This window comes from Coregonus lavaretus (assembly GCF_964263955.1).
Source record: "Coregonus lavaretus genome assembly, chromosome: 14".
Taxonomy (NCBI): Eukaryota; Metazoa; Chordata; class Actinopteri; order Salmoniformes; family Salmonidae; genus Coregonus; species Coregonus lavaretus.
In genome coordinates this window covers 24842619-24854468 of record NC_140001.1, presented here as the reverse complement: position 1 = coordinate 24854468, position 11850 = coordinate 24842619, and the positions used below count along the sequence as shown (strand labels likewise).

Here is an 11850-nt window from a genome sequence, read left to right as displayed (position 1 = left end):
GTGCCGAGATGACTGTGGAAACCCTGTCCCTCCCGGAGACAGCCTCTGCATAGCGAACGAGGTACAGGTCGCATTCGCAGAAGAAATCCTGTGCATCTCGCTGGCGCGCTGTCAAAGCGCTCCGGGAGGGACAGGGGTATTCCGCGGACTGGCTCAGATGGGACGGAGGCAGGTAGTGGTTGTGTTGGGGCTGGTGCCGGAACCGGTACTGGAGACTGGAGGGACTGCACTTTCCCCTCCAACCGCAGGATGGTTGCCAAAACGCTGTCCATGGCGCTGCTGAGTATGGAGAGACAGTCCTCATGATGCTGAACTGTCTCTACGATGGTTGTCAGCTCTGCCTTTCCCGCTGTCTCCATTTTTATGGGTCGATTATTCTGTCACCTTGTATAATGATTGGAAGACAGGCGCAGGAATACGTATTAGGGGTTTTATTACTCCACCCAACACAAACACGTAATTTATACAAAAGGCATATAACCCAAACAAAGAGCGAGATGTAACCTCTACACAATACATGGGACGAGACCCGTAAACAACAAGAGCACAATACACGGTACTCGCGAGACCAACAGACATGGGACAATAATCGACAAGGACAATGGGGAACAGAGGGCACATATATACACATACTAATCAGGGGGAATGGGAACCAGGTGTACGTAATGAGACAAGACAGTCCGAGGTTGGTGGTAATGATCCACGTCGGTGACGCCTAGAAAGCCGGTGACGTAGACCTCCGGAACTGGTGAACGGAATGAGCAGCAGTACCGGGGGGATCCGTGACAGGTCACTGTGATAATGTTTACATATTTTTGCTTTACTCATCTCATATGTATATACTGTATTCTATTCTACTGTATTTTAGTCTATGCCACTCTGACATTGCTTGTCCAAATGTTGTTGTGAATTGTTGATATTACTGCACTGTTGAAGCTAGAAACACAAGCATTTCGCTACACCCGCAATAACATCTGCTAAACATGTGTATGTGACCAATAAAACTTGATTTGATTTGATTTGAGAATGCCAAGAGTGTGCAAAGCTGTCATCAAGGCAAAGGGTGGCTACTTTGAAGAATCTCAAATATAAAATATATTTTGATTTGTTTAACACTTTTTGGTTTACTACATGATTCCATATGTGTTATTTCATAGTTTTGATGTCTTCACTAATATTCTACAATGTAGGAAAACCCTTGAATGATTAGGTGTGTCCAAACTTTTGACTGGTACTGTATATACACTACCGGTCAAAAGTTTTAGAACACCTACTCATTCAAGGGTTTTTCTTAATTTTTACTATTTTCTACATTGTAGAATAATAGTGAAGACATCAAAACTATGAAATAACACATATGGAATCATGTAGTAACCAAAAAAGTGTTATAAAAATCAAAATATGTTTTATATTTGAGATTCTTCAAATAGCCACCCTTTACAAGTCACTGAGCTCTTCAGTAAGGCCATTCTACTGCCAATGTTTGTCTATGGAGATTGCATGGCTGTGTGCTCGATTTTGTACACCTCTCAGTAATGGGAGTGGCTGTAATTGCCGAATCCACTAATATGAAGGGGTGTCCACATACTTTTGTATATATAGTGTAGCTAGCTAGCTAATGTTGTTAGCTACAGCTAGCCCATAACTAACACAGCTGCTAGCAAAACAGGACGCTTGTCTGCAAACGTTAATTTGCTCCTCAAAGTAACTGCTTGAGTTTAGCTATTTAGCTTGCTAATTACTTGGAAATTCTGTACTCGAAGATAATAATCTTTAACAAACACAACCAAATGAACAAATGCCATAAAAGCCATTCTGTCAACATTTTCTAAATAAAGGTTTGCTACAAGAGCCGACAACGTAACTCACACTCACAATAATAATAATAATAATAATAATATGCCATTTAGCAGACGCTTTTATCCAAAGCGACTTACAGTCATGCGTGCATACATTTTTTTTTTTTTGTGTATGGGTGGTCGCGGGGATCGAACCCACTACCTTGGCGTTACAAGCGCCGTGCTCTACCAGCTGAGCACAATCATTGGTTGGCACTTTTATTTTGACATCGTGCTTTACAAAAGTTTGAATGGGTGTGTTCCACTATTTTAAAGCCAGACTCTGTAATATGCAAACGACCAAAACAGGGCCCCCAACAAAGACCACCACAAAACACAGTGATGGCACTGCAATGTTTATTAGAGTTAGCATACATTTGCTATATATTGTTTAGTCCACTTTCTCTGTCAGTGAGGGTTGCCTACAAACAAACTAAATAAAAAATATAGTTTACAATTTGGATATAAAACATTGAGAAAAAACACATCAATGAAAAAAGTAACTACCATCACAATTTCCTTTTATTTTCAACTTCTGGGTAGCTTCTTGAAGGGAAACTGCCCTATTTGCTAAACTGTAAATGTCACTCACAAATGCCCTTAGCCTGTACATTTTGGCATGAGGTGAGACATCACAGCCAAACAAACTGCAGGATGTGTCCATCTTCAGAAGGTCTTCAGCCATCTGTAGAATTGTCATTTAGCTAAATTTTACGATGCAAATATAGGAACGTGCCTCCCATCATTGGATAAGCACCATCACAACCTTTAGTAAATAGACCTACTTCCACATTATGAATGGGTAAAGTACACTGCTCAAATAAATAAAGGGAACACTAAAATAACACATCCTAGATCTAAATGAATGAAATAATCTTATTAAATACTTTTTTCTTTACATAGTTGAATGTGCTGACAACAAAATCACACAAAAATTATCAATGGAAATCAAATTTATCAACCCATGGAGGTCTGGATTTGGAGTCACCCTCAAAATTAAAGTGGAAAACCACACTACAGGCTGATCCAACTTTGATGTAATGTCCCCACTCCTGAGTGGCGCAGTGGTCTAAGCTAACTGTGCCACTAGAGATCCTGGTTCGAATCCAGGCTCTGTCGCAGCCAGCCGCGACCGGGAGACTCATGGGCGGCGCACAGTTGTCCAGGGTAGGGCAGGGATGTAGCTCAGTTGATAGAGCATGGCGTTTGCAACGCCAAGGTTGTGGGTTCGAATCCCACGGGGGGCCAGTATAAAAAAATATGTATTCACTAACTGTAAGTCGCTCTGGATAAGAGTGTCTGCTAAATGACTAAAATGTAAAATGTCCTTAAAACAAGTCAAAATGAGGCTCAGTAGTGTGTGTGGCCTCCACGTGCCTGTATGACCTCCCTACAATGCCTGGGCATGCTCCTGATGAGGTGGCGGATGGTCTCCTCAGGGATCTCCTCCCAGACCTGGACTAAAGCATCCGCCAACTCCTGGACAGTCTGTGGTGCAACGTGGCGTTGGTGCATGGAGCGAGACATGATGTCCCAGATGTACTCAATTGGATTCAGTTCTGGGGAACGGGCGGTCCATAGCATCAATGCCTTCCTCTTGCAGGAACTGCTGACACACTCCAGCCACATTAGGTCTTGCATTAGGAGGAACCCAGGGCCAACCGCACCAGCATATGGTCTCACAAGGGGTCTGAGGATCTCATCTCGGTACCTAATGGCAGTCAGGCTACCTCTGGAGAGCACATGGAGGGCTGTGCGGCCCCCCAGAGAAATGCCACCCCACACCATGACTGACCCACCGCCAAACCGGTCATGCTGGAGGATGTTGCAGGCAGCAGAACATTCTCCACAGCGTCTCCAGACTCTGTCACGTCTGTCACATGCTCAGTATGAACCTGCTTTCATCTGTGAAGAGCACAGGGCGCCAGTGGTGAATTTGTCAATCTTGGTGTTCTCTGGCAAATGCCAAACGTCCTGCACGGTGTTGGGCTGTAAGCACAACCCCCACCTGTGGACGTCGGGCCCTCAAACCACCCTCATGGAGTCTGTTTCTGACCGTTTGAGCAGACACATGCACATTTGTGGCCTGCTGGAGGTCATTTTGCAGGGCTCTGGCAGTGCTCCTCCTGCTCCTCCTTGCACAAAGGCGGAGGTAGCAGTCCTGCTGCTGGGTTGTTGCCCTCCTACGGCCTCCTCCACGTCTCCTGATGTACTGGCCTGTCTCCTGGTAGCGCCTCCATGCTCTGGACACTACGCTGACAGACACAGCAAACCTTCTTGCCACAGCTCGCATTGATGTGCCATCCTGGATGAGCTGCACTACCTGAGCCACTTGTGTGGGTTATAGACTCCGTCTCATGCTACCACTAGAGTGAAAGCACCGCCAGCATTCAAAAGTGACCAAAACATCAGCCAGGAAGCATAGGAACTGAGAAGTGGTCTGTGGTCATCACATGCAAAACCAGTCCTTTATTGGGGGTGTCTTTTGCACAACAGCATGTGAAATGTATTGTCAATCAGTGTTGCTTCCTAAGTGGACAGTTTGATTTCACAGAAGTGTGATTGACTTGGAGTTACATTGTGTTGTTTAAGTGTTCCCTTTATTTTTTTGAGCAGTGTACTTACATTTCCCACAGTGTCAGACAGGCTGCCAGTCTCTCTCTTCTCCCCTGGTCTCATGTCATAGGACCAATGTTGACGGGCTCATGTCATGGTACCAATGTTGACAGCAACCCTGTGACACTAGTACCACCACCAAGAGCAGCAGCAACAACAGGACATTGTTCTCTTCCATTCTACCAATAGTCAGCCTTACTCTATCTGAGCAGTTCATTTGTCTCTGAGGTTTTATTGGAAGCTTGGTTTCCATGTGGCCCCTTAGTCCCATCACCTCGCTGCAGGTCACAAAAAAGTGGGATTACTGAAAAAATAATCCACTCAAAAATATTTTGCAGAGCAGCACTAAGCACCTCCACTTCAGGCACCCCAAAGAGCCTTTTAAAAGCCTAAAATACTTTGGGTATGATTGTGCACTTTTACAGCAGCAACTATTATATGAATTAGGCACAGGGTCTTAAGAGTTATTAGTTGGAAAGTTAGCGAAAACATACCAGTATTTCATTTGCACAAGTAATTTATTTTTTAATTCATAACAGTAATTTATTGAATTACATTTTTGTGGTTGAGTGCAATAATTATAGACAGCAAAAGCCGAGAAACACACCCGGTCTTTAAAGAACTAACTTTCATTCCATATTTCTTTAATACAATATGTTATATCAAAATAAATAACCATTGTTCTTTCTTACAAGGTTCAGATATTGACGATCTCCACACTCAAGGTGCAATATTCTTTATGATTGCCTTCATTATCGCGAAAGATGAGTACCTACCTACTGTGATAGAGTATAGAGAGAATATTGCATCTCAAAATCTTTCAGCTACAGCCAGAAAAAATGCAGTCTTTAAACATGCAGACATCGTTCTAAAATAACTGATGTAAGATTGTGACAATCACAGTCCAGCAGTGATAACATTTTGCTATCCTAATAACTTACACGTTTTGGAAGCACTGGATTTGAAATACATTGTTACAACCACCACATTTAACTTTTTGGTGTCCTATGAGTGAGTAAAACAGAAGTTGCAAAGCAAAATGTCAATACATGACTGAATGAAATGCCCTGTTCATTGGTTGTTGTCTCCTTGACGGGAGTGTTGTTATACAACTATCTTCCTCTTACAACTAGGTGCTACACAAGCTTGAACATGACAGTAACACAATTAAAACACACATTCACTTCGATAAATTGCTTATCATATTTGGATATGATGAATAACGGATTTCATACAACAAGAGGCAAAAACCACAGTGAAATGCATGCAACTAGACTAGAGATCAATCAGACAGTGGTAAAAATAAGGAGGTAGATTCACAGAGAACACCAAAAACAGGCAGCAAGGAAAGAGTACATTGCATACTTGAAATTCTGTTGAATACAGTTCAACACACACAGTCTTATATGAAAAATGAAATCCACAGCATAATTGTGTGGTGCAATAACAGCAAATTATTATGCCATTTTCACCATGCTACGGTATGGCTTTGACTTAGAAAATAAACATCCTAAACATAAAGCATATCTGGCAATTAAACTAAGTACATTGATAAGAATGTACAGTCACACCATGCCACCTCCCACTTATGCTATACCACAGTCTTGGTTGAGGCCCTTACATTTTTACTTTCAACTTTCATGGACTTATAGTTTGATAATCTTTGACTTACAGAACCGTGTTAAATAATCAAGAAATATATATACATACACACATCTTGAAAAAAAAAAAAAACGTAATAGTAAACATACATAAAGAACATTCAATATTTTGGTTTTGGGAAAAAAATAAGGAAAGACAGTCAGACATTTAAAACCTTCCACTACATAACATAAATGGATAACCCTGGATGTGCTCTAGTGCAAGAGATTTAAAGCTAGTATATCAGGTGGAAGGGATGTGGGATGTGCATAAAAATTTATGTATTGCATAAGGGTCCAGAAAGCTTGATAGTAGGGGTGGGTGGGATTTGCTGGCATAATAACATCGTTGCCAGGCATCCATGAGATTAACCAGCCTGAATCCAGGTGGAATGTGCAGGGTTGTGCAGGAGAGTCATCTGACACTCTGAGACATGTGCAATGCAGTCAGCATTTCTTCAAAAATGGCCCCCTTCACATTGGACCCTCTCAAGTTGGCCTCTTGTAGGTCACAGCCAGACAGATCACAATTCTGTGAGGAGTAAAACAAAACTGTCAGTATTCTTGGTACTAACCAGTCAGTATTCTTGACAATAACCTTAGATGTCACAGTAATAAAACAGTTATCTTAGGATGGATGCAACTTTATGGTATCTGATAAACCTCCAACAACAAACAAAATGATTACAAGAGCTGTCTGATCTCATTTGTTTCAGATTTACTTGATATTTTTGTCTCAAGGTTAATCCTCTTAAATGCCCTCTGCTTACCTCAAGATCAGTTCCTGCCAAAGTGGCACCCCGTAGGTTACAGTTCTTCAGTTTAGCATTTTTTAGAGTGGACACACGCAGATTAATTCCAGTCATCTGACTTCCCTCCATGTCGACCCCTTTCAGATTGGCACCTAATGAGACAGACATTAGATGTTCAACACCAGAGGTTATACAAGTGTTTCCAGTTCCATATTTCTCATCCCTCTTATAATACAAATAAATTACAGTTTACCCTCCAAGTTGGCCTTTAGTCCAGACGGGTCCTCAAAATTGCATCCTTTGAGAGACGCCCCCTCAGCATTTGAACAGAGCATTTTTACACCCTGCAAGTTAGCACCCTAAAACAGAAAGACAAAATCAGTCCCCTCAAAATACTGCTAATTTCTCAAATGTTGACACGCTGTAACAGGTAGGTTTCATAAGCTAATGAAGGAGCTAATGGATTTACATCGAGGTTGGCCCCAGAGAGGTCAGCCCGCTCCAGGTTTGAACAGCATAGGTTGGCATGTGTCAGGTTGCAGCGACTCAGGTTGGCCATCTTGAAGTTGATGTAGCGCAAGTCAAGGCGAGAGAGATCAGCACCACTGAAATTAAGTCCCTTTTGGATGGAGAGAGGTATTATTTATCACGTTCACATATGTTAGGTAAACTGTATCTAATGTTCAACAGGGTGTTGGCCTTGTAGAAAATGTGTTGTTTTACCTGACAGCGGAGCTCTGATTTGGTGGGTGTAGCCAGCAGAAACCGAACAAACTCCTTGCGAGAGATGGGAGAGTGGTCCTCAGGTGGCTGGTTATTCTGGAGAAAAGCATGTGGTGACATGGATTAATATCCAGTGACGAAATTAAATAAATCATTTGAAATATGGAGCTTGCTTGTCATCCATAAGGCCATGAGTTCTTCACCTTTATTGCTACTTCCAACTGCTCAGCCAGCTGCTCAATTCCAAAGAATTTAGCCTCCTCCAAAACCCCTGAAACCCAGATTAGATTTACTGATTAAAGCCAATATGTTGTCAAGATTTCAGAAATATAAATACTGTAGTCAACATGTACAACTGAAGTGATATCATTAATCTGTGAGCTTTATTGTAGAATAAAGATAATGCGCCGCCTGTAAATGCCATACATACCAAGTAAATTGATTCCTTCATTGATAATGAGCTGGCCATGTCGCAGGTAATTAAGAATAGGCTCGAAGTATTCTGGGCTGCGGTCAATCAGGTAAGCCCCACGTTCATCCTGCTTGTTACCCCATACATCTGCAGAGCAAAGAGAGGCCATCATTTTGGGTAAATTACAACAGAAAAGGTATCTTGTATAAGGTCAGCAGTGTTAGATGTGACAAACTTAATTACTGTTTACCCTTCTCCCGGAACATATGAGCAAGCATGCTCTCTGGCTCCTTGCTGACCAAGGTGCTCCTGTAAAAAGGACCATAATTTTGAGGAAAAACGTGACCAAATAATAAAGTGGATGGCAATAATACTAACAGAGATATTCCTATGTGACTTTTGATGTTCACAGACATTAGAAACAACTCCTCCATTGCTTACCGTGTGGTGGTGAAGAGACGCCCCCCAATATTAAGGGTCAGCCAATCTGTGTGTGCCCTAGGCAGGCCGTCTGTAGCCCTGACATCATTCTGTGGGTCTAAGATAATAACATTATTCAGAGGGATAACTCACCACCTCATTCTTCAGAACCAAATGGTTTGCAAAGACTAGGAAAGATTTAGAGGACACAAACTCACCAACAAAGGGTTCTCCCTCTGAGACATACAAAACATCATCATCCCTATAATAAGGAATAGTAGAGAAATGAATATGTAATATTGGCCTGAGTAAGGACATTCCAAGTACATGAAACTACAAAGTGTTGAAGGAAATGTACCCTACCTGATGAGTGCTATGTCATCTATAAGACCACCTTTTCCATTGTATAAATTACAGGCTTTGATTCCCAACTTATTGCTTGCTACAGACAACAGGTCAGCCAAGGTCCCATACACAGCTACAACCTAATGAAGGAAAACAGAGTTATTGTCACACAAAAAAGACTGATTTGGGTAAACCCATTCTCTCTTGCTAGCAAACTTAAAGGTAGACTCAGCAATATGACATGATAATATATTGGGGCGGCAGCTTAGTGGTTAAGAGCGTTGTGCCAGTAACCGAAAGGTCGCTGGTTCTAATCCCCGAGCCGACTAGGTGAAAAATCTGTCGATGTGCCCTAAAATGTAATAGTTGGACAACTACTTATATACAGATGTCAACAACAAAGTTAAAATCTACCAAGACTGGCACCAGTTCTTCCGAATGTGCCCCCTCCCTTGAAACATACCAACATTGTTAAGAGGCAATGGTGGGTCACAGGTTTAAATGTTGTTGGTTTGAAAACACTGTTGTTGACGTCTGTAAGGAAGTGGCCACATTTTGAATGATGATGTCATATTTCTGAGTCTACCTTTAATGTAGCCAGATAGCTAACTAGGAAATTAGTTAGCAGATAGCTACGTTTGTTCGTAATGCCAAACAACCTATCATATTAAATAGCTAGCGTTAGCGCGCAAAGTAAACTAGCTACACAAATTATAAGGGCCGCATAGCTTTGATGCAACTATGCGAGTTTGTTGGGACATTTGGCTGTTACAAACTCGCTTAGTTGCATCGAAGCTACGGGCCGCATTACATTACATTGCTAGTCTTACCTTACAGTTAGCTATCGTTAGCCCAATAGCTAAACTAACTGTACGCACCTTGCCATTTTTGGACGTCCCGTTCACAAAAAGAGTAACTCTTCTCATTCTTTGTAATAGTCTTTAATAATAATCCTAGAACAATGAGCCACAGTAGAACGCTCCAGAGCAGCTAGCTAGCTGATTTGACAGTTTGACGACACGGCAAGAAGACAACATACTTCTTCTTCTTCTTCTTCGATGAGGTTTAACGGCAGTTGACATCCAATTTGTTGCATTACCGCCACCTACTAGACTGGTGTACAACTCCCTTATATTTTGCTTGAAAAAATAAAAAAATAAATACCCTACCATCTAACACTACACTATTATTATTAATAATTAACACCACCCAACTCCACTATTTAAATATATTCATTCCTACCTCATGCCCGCAACCTGAGATGATGGAACATCACCACTTAACACTCCCTGTAACTCTTCTGATGTCAAGTCTAGGACAGTGAGAGGACTCGTCGTCGGGTGAGGTTGTGTCTCTCTCTGGCGGGAGGTAAGCTTGGCTTATATGGCTTATATACATAGTTTGGGCTTTGTCGAGTAAAGCTTAAACTATGTATTTAGATTGTAGTTAGGTATTGTAGGTAGTTATCGTGGGTTGTTGTATGTAATTATTGTAGGTTAGTATTGTATTCGGCTGAACCCGGTTAAGCATGAAGCTAGCTAGCTAACCCACTACCTGGACTAGCTAGCGGGTAGCTACTGGTAACTATTAGCAACTGTGGATAGTTGTTTCACGCCTGAGAGTACCTGTAATTACGCCAGCTAGCTGCCTACAATAATTACATACAATAATGCCTACCATTCAGCTGTTTTTCTAACCTCATTGTCTGAAGCGTTAACGTTAGGTAGTAAGTGGCTACTGTGCTTAACATTTAGCTAGCTTGTTGCTACCTGGATAGCTACTAGTAAACAATAGCTGGAACGACCTAGCGAACAGACGCGAACTGGCTGAGTCAATTCAGTGGCTAGCTTTGCACTTGGCTAGCTAACAGTAGCTGCTAGGGGTAAGTTATAACCTACATTTGTGTTTTGTTATCGCCCTCCAGGTTCCCTTGGAGAGTTCATCAATGAGCTTGACGCCTTGATAAGTTCCTTTCCTGAGGATGGCTCACCCCTCACAGTTCTGGGTGACTTCAACCTCCCTACGTCTACCTTTGACTCATTTCTCTCTGCCTCCTTCTTTCCACTCCTCTCCTCTTTTGACCTCACCGTCTCACCGTCCCCCCCTACTCACAAGGCAGGCAATACGCTTGACCTCATCTTTACAAGATGCTGTTCTTCTACTAATCTCACTGCAACTCCCCTCCATGTCTCCGACCACTACTTTGTATCCTTTTCTCTCTCGCTCTCCTCCAACACTACTCACTCTGCCCCTACTCAGATGGTAATGCGCCGTCACAACCTTCGCTCTCTCTCTCCCGCTACTCTCTCTCTTCCATCCTATCATCTCTTCCCTCTGCTCAATCATTCTCCCTCCAATCTCCTGATTCTTCCTCCTCAACCCTCCTCTCCTCCCTTTCTGCATCCTGTGACTCTCTATGTCCCCTATCCTCCCGGCCGGCTCGGTCCTCCCCTCCTGCTCCGTGGCTTGATGACTCATTGCGAGCTCACAGAACAGGGCTCCGGGCAGCCGAGCGGAAATGGAGGAAAACTAGACTCCCTGCAGACCTGGCATCTTTTCACTCCCTCCTCTCTACATTTTCTTCATCTGTTTCTGCTGCTAAAGCCACTTTCTACCACTCTAAATTCCAAGCATCTGCCTCTAACCCTAGGAAGCTCTTTGCCACCTTCTCCTCCCTGCTGAAACCTCCTCCCCCTCCCCCCCCTCCTCCCTCTCTGTGGATGACTTCGTCAACCATTTTGAAAAGAAGGTTGATGACATCCGATCCTCGTTTGTTAAGTCAAATGACACTGCTGGTCCTGCTCACACTGCCCTACCCTATGCTTTGACTTCTTTCTCCCCTCTCTCTCCAGATAAAATCTTGCGACTTGTGACGGCCGGCCGCCCAACAACCTGCCTGCTTGACCCTATCCCCTCCTCTCTTCTCCAGACCATCTCTGGTGACCTTCTCCCTTACCTCACCTCGCTCATCAACTCATCCTTGACCGCTGGCTATGTCCCTTCCATCTTTAAGAGAGCGAGAGTTGCACCCCTTCTCAAAAAACCAACACTCGATCCCTCTGATGTCAACAACTACAGACCAGTATCCCTTCTTTCTTTTCTCT

At 42.9% G+C, this 11850-nt stretch overlaps 1 protein-coding gene across 1 annotated transcript; it reads right to left on the bottom strand.

Moving 5' to 3' along the window:
* Nucleotides 1-5645: 5645 nt before the first annotated feature.
* Nucleotides 5646-9800, bottom strand: LOC311141178 (BTB/POZ domain-containing protein KCTD9). The gene is made up of 12 exons (XM_084176437.1): nucleotides 9625-9800; nucleotides 8765-8886; nucleotides 8620-8663; nucleotides 8423-8519; nucleotides 8232-8290; nucleotides 8000-8128; nucleotides 7773-7840; nucleotides 7570-7665; nucleotides 7316-7465; nucleotides 7100-7205; nucleotides 6865-6998; nucleotides 5646-6626 (listed from the first exon to the last, which is right to left on the bottom strand). Exons 1-12 carry the CDS (start codon nucleotides 9670-9672, stop codon nucleotides 6510-6512), a joined length of 1170 nt encoding a protein of 389 aa, XP_084032563.1. The 5' UTR covers nucleotides 9673-9800; the 3' UTR covers nucleotides 5646-6509.
* Nucleotides 9801-11850: the final 2050 nt, after the last annotated feature.